The following is a 19,456-nucleotide window of genomic DNA, read 5'->3' as shown; positions in this document are numbered from 1 at the left end:
GGACTTACAAATAAAGGACCTGAGTTCACATCTTGCCTTGCTATTTACAGCAAACAGGCAATTTACGTAGACTCTGAGTTTATGAAATAAGTTTATGAAATAAACTGAGTTTATGAAATAACTCTCATCTATGAAATAAGGAAATTAATAGTGGCTTGATCTTTTGCAGTTGCTGGAAAAATGAAATAAATTAACACCCAGAAGAGTCTCTCACACAATATAAATACCTAATAAATATTCGTGATTGTTATTAAAGTATGCACCACATCTTCTTCCAGTAATGCATGTCTGCTACTTGATTGGACTCCATAGTATTTGTTACCATGTAGCAAACCATATGTTCTGCTTGTTTTTTTGCCCCCTTTCCACTAAATAATTACCAGGAATATTGCCTCATAAATATTAGACATTCAATAAATATTATTTGAATAAATGCTAAAATGTCTAGACCCTTCAGTATAATATAGAAGTGGTAATAATAATCCAGGGATAATTATCTTGTTCTGGTTGCCAAGTTCACAAGATTTTTAAGGTTTTCTTTATTCTCACTTTGCTAAAAGTGTTTACCATAGATAAATATTGAATTGTTCTTTCTTTCTTCGATTTACTGAGGTGATCATATGATATTCTACATCTGTTATTAATATAAATTTTCACATATGGATCAAATCCAACGTGGTTATTATGCATGCTCTTTTTAAATATACTGCTGAGTTCAGTTCGCTAATGTTTTAAGACGTTTGCATCTACATTCATGAGTAAGATTGGCTTGTAATTTTTACTTGTAATTCTGCCCTCAGAATGTTTTGCTATCAAGATTATAGAGGAAAATACAAGTTGAACTTAGGAGTATTCTCTTTTTCTTGTTCTCTAAAATAATTTACGTAATATAGAAGTATTCTGCCCCTTGAATATTTGAGAAAATTTTCCCATCTTGGCCTGACCATTTTTTTGTGTGTAAATTGTAAACTACTTCAACATCTCTAATGGATTCATTTTTGTCTCTTTTATATTGATCAGTTTTGTCAATTTATATTTATCTAGGGATTTGTCTCTCATCTAATTTGCTAAAGTTTATTGACAAAACGTTCTTAGTACTTTTTTTTTCATTTTTCTCTTTGGCATCTATACTTTTGTCCCCATATTCAATTCTAATATTGTTTATGCTGGCTTGCTGTATTTTTGTTTGAAAATATTGGTAATGAAATATTTCAGAAGAAACTTTGAGGTTTAAATATGATAAAATAAAAATACTTTATTTTTATGATAAAAGTATCATTACATTTGTTTATCTCTATATTTATATTTATTTACCTCTATATAAATTTTTTGGTCTTATTGACCTTTTTAATTACCTGTCTTTTCCAGTTTCTGAATTTCTGCTCTTATCTTTAATTGCTTTCTTCTATTCCTTTGGCTTAGGTTTTTTTGTTAATTTTGTTTTTACCTTGCTTTTGTTTTGTCTTCCTTTTGTTTTTTTCTTGCTGTTGGTGCTTAGTTCATAACTTTCAGTCATTTTTCTTATATAATATAAGCATTTAAGTTTATAAACTCTATGTATGCACTGATTTTCCTACATCCCAGGGTTTCTTGTGAAGTATTTTGTCATCTAGTTGTAAACATTTTCTAATTTCCATATGCTTTCTGTTTAAGCCATAAATTATTTAGAAGTAATTTCTCTCCACTTTAATTTCCACGTGCATATTTTCCTTACTTTTTAATCACCAATTTCTTTTACTAATGATGCTGTAGAGGAACCGTAATTGTTATAAAGCCAACTATTTAAAATGTGCTGAATCTTGCTTTATAACTTAGCATGTGGTCAGTCTTCACAGGGTCTGTGCATTAGTTGCTGTATTAATGTTAGTGTCTTGACTTTTACCCTTGTGCTGTAAGATCTTAACACTAGGAATATAAGTGAAGAATATAAGGGGTTTCATTGCACTTTTCTTTCCCATATTTTTAAAAGTCTGAAATTATTTCAAAACAAAAAGTCAAAAAGTTTTTAAAATATGTAAAGTAATTAACTCAATGGTAAAGAGTTTCCTCCCTTCTCTTATATCTATAATCCCACCTGTTGTCTTCATCACCATCATCAAACCTCAAATGGTGAGGATTATGAATTCTCCACTGTACCTTTGATGTGGTTTGGCTGTGTCCCCACCCAAATCCCATCATCTTGAATTGTAGCTCCCATAATTCCCATGTGTTGTGGGAGGGACCTGGTGGGAGATAATTGAATCATGGAGACGGTTTCCCCCATATTGTCCTGTGGTAGTGATAAGTCTCACGAGATCTGATGGTTTTATAAGGGGTTTCCTTCTCCACTTGGCTCTCATTCACTCTTTGCCTGCCACCATGTAAGATGTGCCTTTTGCCTTCTACTGTGATTATGAGGCCTCCCCAGCTATGTGGATCTGTGAGTCCATTAAACCTTTTTTCTTTATAAATTACTCAATCTTGAGTAAGCCTTTATCAGCAGTGTGAAAACAGACTAATACAACCTTCTAATTACAGCAGAGTGGGGGTCGGGCCCAAGATGTAATAAAGGTTGCTGCCAATGAGATTGCCCTCATTGATGCCTTTCGTGATCCCTACAAGATGCTTGTCCTGGTGGAATTTCACCACCTCATAGTCAGCTCCTTAGGAGAAGAATGCTTGGCCTGCTGTTAGCTTTTCTCAGTTATACATCTACTTAATATTATAAGTAATATATAAATACTTGATATTATACCAATAATATATACTTAATATTGTACTAAAAATCTCACAAAATATACTGTACTGTTGGATAAATTCAACTCTAAAGGTAATAACATAACTGATGTCTGCTTTTAAATAGTTTAAAATTAAGTAGTTAGACAGATACAGATGTGAACAGATTCTTTTTCAGATATGGAAAATATTCACATTTCCAAACTATCATATCCTAACACAAATTAATTTATCATGTTTCACCTGATTTTAAAAATAACATTTAATTATACAGCGAGAATTCAAAAGGTGGGTGTTGCTAGACAAACTCAGTCAGACAATGAGGCAAAAGGCAATGAATGTTTTTATTTGTTAATCCACATTAGCAGCAACACCAGAAAAATCATTAACCACCCCGCCTAGCATTGAAGCTCTGACTCCACTTATCGCTTCTTCTTTTTAAATTATAATGTAAAAATGAATTGCAAAATATATTTTATTTGAACTTACTGAAGTCGAAATCACAGGAACCAGATATTTAAATAAAGTTTAAATCTAAAGTTTAGATTTTAAACATAAAATTTAAATCATTTGTTTTGAAAAGTATATCCTTGAAAAGTATTTTGATATAGATGGGAACATTTTCATAGACTGTCATCTATTTTTCCACCTACTGTTTAATGAAGTAAACTGTTGAATGATGTAAACTGTTAAATGAAGTAAACAGTTAAAACTAATGACATAAAAGACAAGCAAAGCAAAGGAAACATGTTATAAAAGATAAGTATTACAGCATTCTTAAGTATGGTACTTTATAAAATGAAAACTGGGATGATGTCTTCTGAGATATCAACATATTTATAAGGAGCACATGGTATGTGACATACTTCAGGATACCAAGAATTTTAATTAAAACTCAACCTCTATAAGGTGAATATAAAGCTAATAGGAGGAATATTTTTAAAGGTTGGGATATGTAAACTACAATAGCAGCAGTTTGAAACAGAAGAGCAAGAAATAAAGGGAAATTACATTACATTAGTATGAATGTATTCAGTAACTTCTGTTGGAGATTATGTGTTATATATGCAAAATTATAGTTATTTTTCAATCAATGCTTTATATGCATAAATTGAAATTACCTGATATTAAAAGTTTCTGAAATTCACTATAGAAAATACACATGAGCATAAACAAATGAGGATATTCTCTCTCTCCTGTGAAAAAATGTGTGGGTAATATATTACATTATAGATAGAAATTGCATACTTGAAATAACCATAAAAGACTTAAATAGTACATGGATACTATTTTCAGCCAAATTGCTTCATATTTAAATTTAAACTTTTAGTTATTTTTTTCATGTCTCTAATGCAAGATTTCTAAAATTTTCATTTCTTACTTTTTATAATGTTAACTGAAAAGCAGGGAGTGCATTTAACATAAAAACAGAAGATGAATCCTGAGATTTCTCATAAATGTCTTAATGTCCTAGAGATGTGGGCACTTGTTCCATAGTAAATTATGGATGCCACATTTTACAAAATCCTTACTGCCCCTTTGAATTGTGTCCTTCCTCCAAGATAAGAAGCTATGACTCAATTGTTCAACATGGAATTATAATGAAAAGCCTTTCTAGTTCTATCTTTCCCTAAATGGGCTCTATTTCTTGTAATTCACATGACACTCTTTGGCTGTGGCTGTCTGTTAAATTTCCTGTTTTGGACTAGTTTCAGCAAACCAAAACAAATAGCTCACAGAAAAGGCAATGGTAACTCCTTTTTTTTTTTTTTTTTCTTTTTTTGGTATTTTCAGTTAGATTCTTTCTTCTTAGAGGTACAGAGAAAGGGAGGAAAATAGCTACAGACATGGTGTAAGTAGGTCACAGCAGTTTCAATGCACCAAAAAATGTGACATCTCCATCCAGTGATATTTGTGCATTTTCTCTTGGTATTGCAAGTTGGAGTTCATCTCCTTCTTCCAGTTTTGCAATGCCTGGGAAAAAATGATTTACAAGAACTATAAGTGGTTATACAACAGAAAAGAAAAGAACCTTAAATAAAACTATTTTGTTCTGTAAAAAAAAAAAAAAATGTCAACATAGGCATTCACACTTCAAAATACAGCAACGGACTAAACTATTACAATTATCTTAGCCTAAAAGAAATTTAGAAGAAATAAGCAAAAGGAGTTACAACTGATACGTATGCATTTATCACCTACTCTTTAAAAAAAGGAGTTCCCCAAAAGAAGCCCAATATCTAACTTTTTAAACAATTAGGTAAATCATGGAACATCCCTTGATAGAATATTAAATGATTAGTGATGAGTTTTGTTTAATTTTGTTGACAAGGAAAGCTTTTATGATAATGTTAAATAAAAATGTGAAAAATTACACACACATATATATACTGGATATTCCTAATTATAGTTTTAAACATAAATATTAAAAACTGAAGAAAACACCATTTCTTAACATACCACATTCATTAATATAGTTTTTCTTGAGAGTCCAGACTATGGATTTAAGCATTATCTGGATTACTTTTCACAACCTCTTATATTTTGTTTTCTTAGATGACCACGTTTGTCTTTATAATCAAAAACAACAATGTAATTAACTCTTCAAAAATGACCAATAAATCTGTGTGCAACTAATTTACAAGGACAAATGCATCTGTGAATTAGCAGTACAAAATACATTCAAGGACTACACTCAATGTATCAGGTAATTCTTTACCCCACTTCAAAAGAAAAATATGAAGGAGAAGAAAGAGGAGGAATAGGGGAAGAGAAGAAATAAAGAAACTAACAAACAACGAAACTGTTATCTGAATCATCAATACTTGTGGCTATTTTTAGAATAGTTGCATTGTTTCAGTAGCATAGTGAAAATGTACCTACATAAACACATGCATGTTCATGTGTATTCTAACGTAAAGCCCAAAGCATGCAAATTTGCTCAGGCAGCAGCAGGGAGACTTTATTTATTGAACATAGTAGTACCAGGCACCCTTCTAGACAAACATACAGTAGTGATCAAGGATGACAAAATTTCCATCCCTACTGGGCATGCTTTTTTGTAATGGGCAAAGACAGAATACAAGCAAAAGAAAGATTTTTAGGACTTATTAAAGGTTATGTGTACACTTTCTAGAATTGACAAAGCATTTGAGGACTACCTTAAGTAGTAAGAATAAAAAGATTGAGATTTATTTGTTGAACAGACTTGTCATTTTCATAGAGATTGGAAATGACCTAACATTTTGACAAAGACCATAGCTCACAAAGCATTAAGTAATACTAACTCTAAAGATTAGGTGGGTGTGAACAACTATAGAGTCCATTTAACATTTTAACACTAAGTTATTGGCTATTTCAATTCTTCCAGATTACAGCAATCAGGTATAATTTTTCTAATAAACATTTTATTAATACAATAAATAATAAGATTCAGCTTTAGGTATATAAGTGGTTCTTTGGTATTATGTTGGGTTTCTTAAGTTGGCCATTTACATCTTTTCAGGTTACTATGGAAACCTTTTATGTACTTATATATACTCTAATGTGTGGTTTTAAATGGCTTTAAATAAATTTGCCCTAAAACAGATTAAAATTGCAAACCTGAAACTTACTAGAGGATGGCACTCATATACAACAGTAAGCTACTAGTAACGAAAAATATTTTTAAAGTCCGGTGAATTATTCTTAAAAAGTAAGACACCTTAAGAAATCTAGCAGAGTCCTCTAATAGCAAGTAAGTGTTAGAGGAGCAGATGATTAGAAAAATGTTTTAAAGAGTTACTTGTAAAATTTTTAGTACTAATAAGTATAAATAAATAACAGATTGGAGTAGTCTCACCATTTATAAATATTTTGCAACTCCAAACTACTAGTCAGCACTGGGTGAAGGGAAACATCTCTTTATGAAAATTAGGGAATTCTAATTTTATAAACTTCCTCATCTCTGCACCAATGCTATCTGTGGCTGCAGATCCAGAATGACATCATTTCCATTATGAGAAACTATTTTCCTTAGTTTCTAACTGACTTATTGGGCATTTGTTTGTAAACACCTTTGAAATACAGTTTTTCAAAATGCATAGCCAGCCTCCGTTCCTGTGTGTCACACGGTCATTCATGGTAACCATCTGGAACTGAAGCCATTCCTCAGGGTTCTGGATTTTTACAAAATCAACAGAGAAAATAAATGTGTTTAAGGTAAATATTTTTCTCCAAAACCGGCCTGGATTAATTTTAAATCACCCTTGAAAAATAAAATGAAGGAAATGTTGACAATTACAGCTGAAACAGACCTAAGGTTTACAAGACCTGCTGTGCTCTCTGCCTCTCACTGCTCCTGGGTGCAAAGGTAGGTTTGCGCCTACACTTTCACATTCTTAAGTCACCTGTCTGGTGTCCATTGACACAAGATGTCACCTGTATTTAGAAAGACACCATTGTACAACTTTCCCTTACCCTCAAACCCAGCCAGGGGCATTTCTTCCACAGCATGCAAGAAGAGTTTTTGTTGCTCCCAGTGTGGAGCCAGACTGGCTGGTTTAAACCAAGTCTAAAAATTAGTAGCTGTGTAACCTGGGACAAGTTATGTTACTTCTCTGTGTCTAGATCCTAACTCCCTTAAATGCAAAGATTAAATAAGCAAGCATATATAACATGCAGAAAAGAGTGCCTGGCAAGTGGTAATCACTCTATCCTTGTCAGATATTATTATTGTTGTTATTAAGTGTTGAAGAAAATACATTAGAATTTTTCTTAATGTAGAAGTTACTATGTAGAAGTACTATGTACCATGTACTATGTACAATGTAGAAGTTGCTATGAAATGACTACCCTTTCTAAATGTATCTAAAAATGGTGAAACTATTAGTAATAATTCCATCTTTCTCAATTAGACTAGTTTATCATTCAAGATTTAAAAAACACAATATATTGAGGAATGTCTTTCTGTCTATTTGTATTTTAGGGCACCATCCTTTCATTTTTGCATTTTGCAGCTCAGATTTTTCGTCAAACTCTCTTCATTTCACAATTAGCAGGGTGTGAGAACTATTTATTTACCAGCTGAATAGCAGGAATTATTGGGTAGTGTTTCAGGCATATTTTGAATACATCGAAACAAAGTCACCAGACTCAATTCATCCCCAAAGACATGGACCTTTTTCCTCTGAATTAGATGTCCCATGGCATAGGTCTTATCAGTATATAAAACCTGAGAAACAAACCAAAAAACATTGTCAGAAATGAACACAAAATGGGAGGCTTTGAACAGTAAAACCAGAATTAGGGTTTGAACCTACCTGACCATATATAAAAAAGTAACCAGTTTCTTTGACCAATATTTTATTCTCTTTTTCTTCTAGGGCACTTCCCCTTTTAAAGCTGAGAAGCCATGGAACAAATGTGTAAGATCCTGCAATGAAGAGAATCATTTATAAGGAAAGAAACCAAGAAAAGCAGTTTTCACCTCCATTTAGTTGTTAAGCTACCTCTGAAACTTAGAAGATAATTCCATCCTTAAAAAAAAAAAAGGAAAAAGGAATACAAGTCACATTACTGCACTGGATTCTTTGCCATCACTTATATGCTAACCTCGGTTAATACATCAGATACAAGAACCTGAGAGCTAACCCTTTATATGAATGTCTGGGTTTTCCCTTTATTGGTCTATATTTCAGCTATTTCATAATAAAGGCTGATCTGGATAAGACAGTTTGAAGCAAAGAGTGGACAAAATTTCTCTGAATAACACACTAGTAGAGATTTTCCTTTGATTCCCAGAGAGGAAAGAGTATCTGAAGAGTTCGGCAAAAGGTTTCCAGAGGAAGAAATGTCTCCATTCCTTGGCCCAAATGTGGCAACAGAAGGGAGCCTACGGAAGAAAGAAGAAAGTGACTAAGACACAACCCTTACTAAGAACAGTCAAGGAACTTTGTAACAACCATCTATGATATTTGAGTTTCAATGGCTTCTGTTCAGTTCAGTGATAATTCTCCTCCATTACCCATCAAAAGTCACTTGGGGAGTGACAAGGGGGCCACTGTGCTCAAGGGTGAGATGAAAGGGACAGAGAGAGCCATCAGTGAGTAGGCACATGGGGGACTACATTGCTGAGCCAGAATCTGTAGGTGCGTTCAGACATCAAAACCCATTAAGAGAGCAGAGACACTCCTTTCCTGTGAATTCATACTTTACATTCCCTGGATTTCTCATGGGTGTGTCGAGTAAAGGGTGAGCCCTAAGGCTGGAGATTGGGAAATTTGGGGAGTATAAATTAAATGATGTAAAATGAATAAAAAGAAGATTGGGGGACTGTAATATAAGGATAAAATAGTAAAATAGAGCTATGGAAGTTAGTCTAAAATCATACTTTAAATGTCCCTATATAATTGCTAATGGTGGACCATACCTGTGTCCAAATTTCATCCTGATCATAGCAAAAATGAAAACAAAATTGATAATAAAATTCAGAGTCCACAACAGACAGTAGGCTAGAAGCCCAAGAAGATAACAATCTTTCTAGAATTGAGATTAAAGAACATTTTTTTCTGTGGGTTTTCATGAGGGGCACAGGATGATGTGGTAGCTAACAATGTGTTCACATTCTGTAAATACAACTGCCAAGTGTACATGCCTTCTTCACATAGTGTTTCCAAGGCAAACCAAACATATTTAAACTTTTTCCAAATAAAATTCTTTTTTGATCTTATGTTTTAACTGACAGATAAAATTGTACATATTTGTCATGTACAACATGATGTCTTGAAATATATAGGCATTGTGCAACGACTGAGTCAAGTAAATTAAAATATATGTTACCTCGTATAGTTGTCATTTTTGTGGTGAGAACACAATATCTACTCATTTAGCATTTTTCAAAAATACATTTTCATTAACTGTAGTCACCATGTTGTACACGAGATCTCTTGAACGTATTCCTCCAGTCTAACTGAAATTTCGTAACCTTTGACCAACATCTTTTCACCCCCACCCCCACCACCCCAGCCACTGGTCAACACCATTCTACTCTCTACTTCTTTGAATTTGACTTTTTTTAGATTCCACGTATATGTCAGATCATGTAGTGTTTGTCTTTCTGTGCTTATTTCACTTGTTATAATGTCCTCCAAGTTCATCCATGTTACTGCAAACAACAGGGTTTCCTTCTTTTTATGCTGAATAGTATTCCACTGTGTATATATCGCACATTTTCCCCATCCATTCATCTGCAGATGGACACTTAGGTTGATTTAATATCTTGGCTATTGTGAATAATTCTGCAATAAACATTGAAGTACAGTTATCTCTTCTATGGTCACACCACTCCGAATGCACCCTATCTTGTCTGACCTCAGGAGCTAAGCAGAGTTGGGCATGGTTAGTACTTGGATGAGAGATATCTCTTTGACACACTGATTTCATTTTCTTTGGATATATACTTGGTAGTGGGATTGCTGGATCATATGGTATTTTATTTTTAATTTTTAAAGAAACTTTTATACTATTTTTCATAATGGCTACACTAATTTATATTCCCATTCCAAATAAGATTATTGAGGGAAGAATATAAAATAAGAACCACATATTTCTGATTGTTTCTAAGGAGTAAGAATCCTAGGTGATAACAAAGCAAATTACATTGTAAATTCAAGTTGAAATAAGTAACATTTCCTTAGTCAGATCCTTGAGTTCCTATTACCATAGACAGAGGGAGGAAAGATGTCAGAGAGAGTGGGGAGGAAGGATGGAGGATCTATGGGTGGATCAAGAAACTTCCCAGGTCTTCTTCAGCACATGTTCTTGTCGGCCTGTGCTTCTTGCTCACTCCCAGGAGCCACCTCTGTCACCGTCTCTCACTAAGGGTGAATGTGCCTTGATATGGGCAGGTCTAATTGGCTTTTCCCAAAGAAGGGAACATTTTCCTTAAAAGAAAAGCCCTCTTGTATAGTAATAGTTAACACAAGATCACCTCAATGACAAATTACAAATGCAAAATCATCATCGCCTCTTTTACGATATAATTTCAGTGAAAAGATTATAATAAAATAGTTGTTAATTTTGTTTAAATGACATAATGTATGCAAAGCACTTTTTGGAGTGCTGAAAAATGAGGAAGAGTTAATACAGTTACTGTCATTATTGTAAAACACAAACTGATGACTTCACCAAGGCAGTTGCTTTCATAGTTTAATGATATTCATTTGATACTTGGAGTGAAGAGAGCTTTTAAAAAAATAATACACTTGAGAGATACTAAATTTTCTGAGCTAAAGGGCCATTTATGTTTGGTTCCCTGTCATTTTCCCAGAGCTTAACATCATGACTGACCCACAGTAGACATGCAGCAAATATTTATTAAATTAATGAATTCAAATTTAAACATAACATAATTCACCATAGCAATGTACTGTAAAAATTAATCACAGATATTCAATTTTTTTTAAAAGCATTTTACTACCAAGTTACTGAAATTCTTGGTAATGAAATGCCCTCCATCATAGAGCTAGTATATTCTCTTAAATTTAAGTAAAATACAAATTTCTAAAACATTGTTTTACATTCTGGCTAGAGATATTTGTTTACTAAAATTTTATGATAATTTAGATTGATTTGTTAGATTTTTTACATTAAATTTATATCTATAAAATTAAAGACCCACTTCTTAGTAAATGTCACTGGTATATTGTCAGCCTAGAAAATAAAACAAATACGTAGTAGGTCTCTATTCTTACTGTCTCTTAATATTTTATTTAGGCATTTTATCATCCCTTTCTGGCAATAATCTTATCAAAGTGATAGAGAACATGTTTACTTATTTTTATATATTGTCTTTATTCCTCCAACATCCACACACACACATATGCACATCCACATACCTACCTGGGCTCTCTGCAAACAGGAGGTAAAGACTAAGTTTAACTGCAGACAGCCTAGTGAAAGGTTGAAGAAATACCCCAGTTCAGAGGCTGTTTGTAAACACCAAGAGAGATTTTTATTTTTATTTTTTGACTTCTAATGTTTAACGAAATCTCTGTCAGGATGAGGATTAGCGATAAAATCATCTGTATCAGGCCAACAAAAGAGATAACAGAAGAAGGACTCCTGTGTCCACACAGGACAAGGAATAGACTCTAGGCAAAAAAACAACAAAAAAAGTATTTTGGAAAAATTACTAAACAAGTGAACAACTGCAGTCCACATCCATTAACAGAAAACCGTGAGGATGAGAGTAGTTTTGATTTCCAGATTTTGCTACATTGTAACATCCTAACTGCCTAACTGTTCACTTTTCAAGAAGAAACTTCAAGGCATACAAAGAAAGAGAAAATTATGAACTACTCAGCGGACCGAAAGAATAAAGTCATTACTACAAGATTAATACTCAATAGCGAATCACTTTTCTACCAGTGATCTAACACTTTTCTACCAGTAATAAACAAGTGGAATTTGAAACTAAAAACATAATGGCGTTGAGATGATTACCTCAAAAAATGAAATACTGAGGAATAATCCAACAAAACATGTAAAAGATTTAAATAACTAAATAAGTGGAGAGCTATTCCATGTTTATGAATAGGAAGACTCAATATTGTCAAGATGTCAGTTCTTCCTGTAGATTCAATGCAATGTTTTGTTTATTTGTTTGTTTTTTGTTTGTTTGTTTGTTTTTCCCAAGTCTTGTTCTGTTGCCCAGGCTGGAGACAGGGGCGCCATCTTGGCTTACTGCAACCTCTGCCTCCTGGGTTCAAGTGATTCTCCTGCCTCAGCCTCCCGAGTAGCTGGGACTACAGGCACGTGCCACTACACCGGGCTAATTTTTGTATTTTTAGTAGAGAGGGGTTTCACCATATTGGCCAGGCTGGTCTCAAATTCCCGACCTCGTGATCCTGCCTTGGCCTCCCAAAGTGCTGGGATTACAGGCATGAGCCACTGTGCCCAGGTGACTCAATGCAATCTTAATCAAAATCAAAGCAAGTTGAATATCAACAAACTGAGTCTAAAGAATATATAGAGAAGCAAAAGACACAGAAATGCCAACATAATATTAAAGGATAAGAACAAAGTGGTAGAACTAACACTACTCTACTTCAAGACTTACTGTAATTGATTTTAATAAGATTTGGAATCTTTTTGTCTTTACCCTCCTTGAAGTTTACTGAACTTTTTAGATGTGTAAATTTATGACTTTCTTCAACATTGGAAAGAGTTTGGCCATTATTTCTCCAAATATTCTTTAATCAGATTTTAACTCTCTTCTCCTTCTGTGACTCTCATAATGCATATGTTCATCAGTTTAATGTATCCTGGGGGGATCTCTTATAATCTGTTCACTTTTTGTTATTCTTTTTTAACTTCATTTTTAGAGTCATTTAGATTCACAGAAAAACTGAGAGGAAGGTACAGTGATATCTGATAGACCTCATACTCCCTACAGATGCATATCCTCTCCCATTATCAAAATCCCCCACCAGAGTGATACATTTGTTACAATTGATAAACCTACACTGATATATCATGGAGGAAACTTAAATTGCTATTACTAAAAAAAAGAAGTGAAAATAAAAATGTTACATACTGTGCAATTCCAACTACATGGCACTCTGGAACAAAGTTAAAACTATAGAGACATTTAAAAAATGCCATTTCCAGGGGATAAGCAGCGGAAAGGGAAAGGTAGTTGGAGTGAAACACACAGAATTTTTAGGACAGTGAAAATACTCTAATACTACAATGGTGGATACATGCCATTATACATTTGTGCTAACCTATAGAAAGTAAAACATTAAGGTGAACCCTAATGTAAACTGTGGACTCTGGATGATAATGATATATTAGTGTAGGTTTATCAGTTGTAACAAATGTATCACTCTGGTGGGGGATAATGGGGGAGGATATGCATCAGTAGGGAATATGAGGTCTATGAGATATCTCTGTACCTTCCTCTCAATTTTTCTGTGAATCTAAAATGGCTCTAAAAATAAAGTTAAAATAAAAAAGAAAAAAGAAAAGTGAACAGATTATAAGAGACCTCCAGGATACATTAAGCAGATGAACATATGCATTATGAGAGTTACAGAAGGAGAAGAGAGAGAAAATTTTGAAAAAAGAATATTTGGAGAAATAATGGCTAAACTCTTTCCAATGTTGAAGAAAGTCATAAACGTACACAACTAAAAAAATTCAGTAAACTCCAAGAAGGGTAAACACAAAAGATTCCTACCAAGACTTATTAAAATCAAGCTATTAAAAGATAATGACAAGGAGGAGACCTTGAAAGCAGAAAGAGAGGCAATTCATCAAATATAAAATATGCTCAATAAGATTAATAGCTGATTTGTCATCAAAAACCATGGAGGCCAGAAGGCAGGGGAATTACATATTTAAAGTACTGAATGAAAAACACTGTCTACCATGTATTCTATACGTGGGAAAATATCCTTAAAATGTGAAGAAAAATCAAGGTGTTCTCAAATAAAGAAAAACTGACGGAGTTCATTGGTAGCAGACTTACCCTGTAAGAAATAAAAAAGGAGATAGAAATAAAAAAAATAACACTAAGTGAGAACTGAAAGACATATGAAGAAATAAAGAATACAAGTAAAGGTACATACATAGGTAAATATAAAAGCCATCGTACGTGTATTTTTAGTTTTTAGCTTCTCTTTTCGTTTCCTATACTATTTAAAAGACAAATACATAAAATAATAATTACTAATTTATGTTAAGGGCTTACAATGTATAAGTGTATATTTTGTGACAATAACAACATAAGAGAGAAGCTAAGTTGTTATCAATTCAAACTACATTGTTATAAATTTAGGATGTTTATTGTAATCACCAGAATAACAACTATGATAATAACTTTTAAAAATGCACAAAAAGAAATTAAGAGAAAAACAAAATGGTGAACTTATAAAAGTCTATTAAAAACAAAATAAAGAGGTAATAAAAGAAATGAGGATCAAAACTTATAAAAGAACAAACAGCAACATAAGTAATTCTTTCCTTATCAGTAATCACTTTAAATATAAATGAGCTAAATTTAAATTTGGCAACTAAAATACAGAGATTGGCAAAATAAATTTTTTAAAAGCCCAAATGCATGATCTAATTATATTCTGCCTACTAGAGACTCACTTCAGATTCAAAAGCACAAACAGGTTTTTGTGTTTCAAGGTTTCAAGATCAAAGGATGACAAATATGCCTCCTTGCAAATAGCAGCCAAAGAGAACAGGGATGGCTAATACTGATATCAGAATAAATACATGTTAAGCCAAAAATTTTTATGAGACAAAGAGAGTATTAAATATTGATAATAGGGTCAATTTATCAAGAATACCTAATAATTATAATCATCACTCAACAGGACCTCAAGATATAAGCAGATATTGGCTGAACTGAAAGGAGAAACAGACATTTCTATAGTAACAGCTGAAGATTTCAGTATCTCACCTGAAATAATAGCTAGACCATCTAGGTAAGAGATCAATAAGGCAATAGTGAACTTGAACAACACTGTAAACTAACTGAACCTAACAGACATATAGAAAACACTCCACCTAAAATCAGGAGAATAAATATTTTCAAATGCACGTGAACATTCACCAAGATAGACCATGTTATGCAACAAAATAATTCTCATTAAATTTTAAAATATTTGAATTCTACAAATATCTTGTATTTTAAAAAGATATGTTTTTCATCCTTTGACCTTGAAACCTGTTTATGTTTTTCAATCTGAAATGAATCTCTAGTAAGCATTCATTCTAGCTACCTTCAATAACATAAGGAAAATTGGAAAACTCACAAATAAGTGAAAATTGAACAAATTCTTAAACAACAAATTGATCTATGAACAAATCCTAGAAGAAAATAGAAAATGCTTTGAGATGATTGAAAATAAAAACACAACATAGCAATATTCATAAGAAGCAGTGAAAGTAGCACTCAGAAAGAAATGTACAACTGTAAATGCCTATGCTAAAAAATATCTCAACTCAATATTCTAAGTTCAGCTTAAGGAAATAGAAATAGAAGAAGAAACTAAGCCCAAAATTGACAGAAGGAAGAAAATAATAAAGATCACATAATACAATAAAGAAGGTAATAATAAAGAAGGTAGATGGAATAAAGAATAGAAAAAGGGCTGGGTGCGGTGGCTCACAGCTGTAATCCCAGCACTTTGAGAGGCCAAGGCGGGTGAATCATTTGAGGTAAGGAGTTGGAGACCAGTCTGACCAACATGGTGAAATCCAGCCTCTACTAAAAATACAAAAAATAATTTAAAAAAATTAGCTAGGCATGGTGGCACATGCCTGTAGTCCCAGCTACTTGGGAGGCTGAGGCAAGAGAATTGCCTGAACCTGGGAGGCAAAGGTTGCAGTGAGCCGAGATTGCACCACTGCACTCCAGCCTGGGTGACAGAGACTCCACCTCAAAAAAAAAAAAGAACAGAAAAAGACGAAATAATAACACTGAAAATTGGTTTTTTGAAAAATATGAACAAAAATGACAATCATTGAGCTACATTGACCAATAAAAGAGAAAATACTCCAATTAATAAAATCATTAAAGAAAATGGAGGTATTATTAATGGTCTATCAGAAATTAAATGTTTATACCTTTTTATTATTTATAATAATTGTACTCCAACAAATTAGATAATGTAGATGAAAGGGACAAATTCCTAGAAACACACAAACTACCAAAACTGACTCAAAAATAAATAAAAAACCTAAACAGACCTATAACCAGTATACAGTTTGAATTAATCCAAGTCTTCCCTCAAAATTCATAACTAGATGGCTTTACTGCTGAATTTTACTAGACACTTAAAGAAAAATTAACATCAATCTTCTCAAACTCTTCCAAAAAACAATAAAAGAGAAGGGAACCATTCCTACCTTGTTCTGTATGTCTAGAATTACACAGATACCAATGCCACATAAAGACACCACAAAAAACTACAGGCCAGAATCAACCATGAATATAAACGTAATAATCCTCAAGATTACCCTAACATCAGAAACAAGACTATGCCTGCATTTACCACTGCTATTCAACATATACTGGAAATTTAAAAAAAAATCCAAATGCAAGGAGAGTAGTAAAACCATCTCTATTTGCAGATATCATAATTCTATATACAGAAAATTTCCAGCCAGGTGTGGTGGCTCACGCCTGTAATACCAACACTTTGGGAGGCTGAGGCAGGCAGATCTCTTGAGGTCAGAAGTTCGAGATCAGTCTGGCCAACATGGTGAAACCCTGTTTCTACTGAAAATACAAAAATTAGCTGGATGTGGTGGCAGGCGCCTGTAATCCCAGCAACTCGGGAGGCTGAGGTGCGAGAATCATTTGAACCCAGGAGGCCGATGTTGCTGTGAGTCGAGATCGTGCCATTACATTCCAGCCTGGGCAACAGAGTGAAACTCTGTCTCAAAAAAAAAAAAAAAAATCCATTAATTTACAAAAAAATCTACTAAAACTAATCAATGAATTCAGTTAAGTTGCAGGGTACAAGATCAACACTCAAAAATCTGTTGTGTTTCAATATACCAGGAATGAATAATCTAAAAATGAAATATTAGAGAAGATTCCCATTTACAGTAGCATCTGTTATGGACTGAATATTTCTGTCACCCAAAATTGATATGTTGAAATTCTAACTTCCAATGTGATGGTATTAGGGGGTGGTGCCTTTGGGAAATAATTAGGTTGTGGCGGCACAGCCTTCATGATGGGTTAATGTCCTTATAAGAAAAGACACAAGAACTTGCTTTTGTCTCTGTTCTCAGCCATGTGAAAACACAATGAAAAGGCCACCATTCACAAACCAAATCTGTTGGCACCTTAATCTTGAATTTTCCAGCCTCCAGAAGTGTGAGAAATACATTTCTATTGTTTAAGCCACTCAGTCTACTGTAATTTGTTATAGCAAACTGAACTGACTAAACAGCATTCAAAATAACACCTAGAAGTAAATTTACCCAAGGACATAAAACACTTTAACACTGAACACTACAAAAGATTGCTATAAGAAATGATAGGACATATAAATAAAAGAGAAGATATCTTGTGTTCATGGATTGATAGATTTAGTTTAAGATGGCAGTAATACTGTGTTATGTACAGATTCAGTCTAATCCATATACAAATTTCAGTGACCTTTTGTTTTCCAAAATGAAAAAGCCAGGCTTACAATTCATTTGTTATTGCAAAAGAGTATCAAATAGCCAAAACAATCTTAAAAATAAATAACAAGATTGAAGGATTCATATCCTAAATTTCAAAATTTACTATAACATAACAGTAATCCAGATAGTATGGTGGTCCAGCATAAGGCGAGGTGTATAAACAAACAAAATAAATTTGAAAGTACAGAAATAAACCCATACATCTATGTCCAACTGATTTTTAAGAAGTGTGCCAAGACCATTCAATGTGGAAGAAATCATCTTCTTCAACAAATGATGTTGGGACAACTAGATATCCTCATGCTAAAAGATGATTTTGGACCTCTGCTTCACACCATATACAAAAATGAATTAAAATAGATCAATTACCCAAATATAAGACATAAAACTACAAGACTCTTAGAAGAAAACATATGGGTGAATCATGATGTTGAATTTGGCAATGAGTTCTTCAATGATGACACTAAAATCACAAGAAACAAAAAAAAAAAGATAAATTTTACTTCATTTATCTGATGCACATTACTCTTGTGCCTCAAATGACATTCTCAAGAAAGTAAAAAGATAATCCACAAAATAGGAGAAAATACTTGCAAATCAGATATTTGATAAGGGTCTTACGTCCATAATATATAAGGAAGTTTTACAACTCAACAACAAAAAGACAAACAACCCAATCAAAAAAAATGGACAAGGTACTTGAATAGACATTTTTCCAAAGAAGACACCAAAAAGGAAATGAAAAGATGCTCAACATCATCAGTCATAAGGAAAATGCAAATAAATAACAGAGATATGGCTTCACACCCAATAGGAAGGCAATAACAATAAAAACATTGAAAATAAGATGTGTCGGTGAGGATGTGGAAAAATTAGAACACTCGTACATTGCTGGGGGGAATGCAAAATTGTGCAGCACTGTAGAGAACAGGCTGACATTTTCTCAGCAATTCTACTCATCGATTCATCGATGTATACTCCAAATAATTGAAAAGAGGAACTCAGGAAGTACTTTATGCAAATGTTCAAAGGATCACTACTCACAATAGCCAAAAGGTGGAAAAAACCCAAATGCCCATTAATGAAATTATGGCTTACTTATAATAGAATGATATACATTCATACAGAGGAATGAAGTATGAATACATGCTAGAATGTGGGTGAACCTCAAAACATTATGCTAAATGAAAGAAGCCAGGCACTAAAAGTCACGTATTGTGTGACTGCATTTATATAAACCATCTAAAATAGGTGAATCCACAGAGACATAAAGCAGATTGCTGGTACAGGGGCATGGGGAGACAGAGAAATGATAACTGATTGCTTAATGGATACAGGATTTTCTCTGGGGCTGAAGAAAATATTTTGGAGTTATAGAGAGTTGGTGGTTGTAAAATATTGTGAATACTACGTTACAATGAATTGTGCATTTCATTTTATGTTATATGAATTTAATTTCAATAAAAAGATATAACTGAAAAGGTAGCTACCCCTAGTATTTAGCATTTAGAAGTCTACGCTAACAGAAAAAGCAAAGCAAATA

The 19,456-nt window shown here is 33.2% G+C and overlaps 1 protein-coding gene across 3 annotated transcripts in view; it reads right to left on the bottom strand.

Moving 5' to 3' along the window:
* Positions 1–3,172: 3,172 nt before the first annotated feature.
* TNFSF13B (TNF superfamily member 13b) overlaps positions 3,173–19,456 on the bottom strand; it is a 99,050-nt gene continuing 82,766 nt past the window's right edge. For all 3 annotated transcript variants that reach the window (XM_054529215.2, XM_054529214.2, XM_054529216.2), the window contains 3 exons: positions 8,016–8,128; positions 7,777–7,927; positions 3,173–4,689 (listed from right to left, as the gene is read on the bottom strand). In XM_054529215.2, coding sequence (XP_054385190.2) covers positions 4,577–4,689; positions 7,777–7,927; positions 8,016–8,128 — 377 coding nt within the window. In that variant the 3' untranslated portion in view covers positions 3,173–4,576. The remainder of the gene's footprint in view (positions 4,690–7,776; positions 7,928–8,015; positions 8,129–19,456) is intronic.

The sequence above is a fragment of the Pongo abelii genome, chromosome 14 (assembly GCF_028885655.2).
Source record: "Pongo abelii isolate AG06213 chromosome 14, NHGRI_mPonAbe1-v2.0_pri, whole genome shotgun sequence".
NCBI lineage: Eukaryota > Metazoa > Chordata > Mammalia > Primates > Hominidae > Pongo > Pongo abelii.
This window is presented reverse-complemented; position numbering and strand designations above follow the sequence as displayed.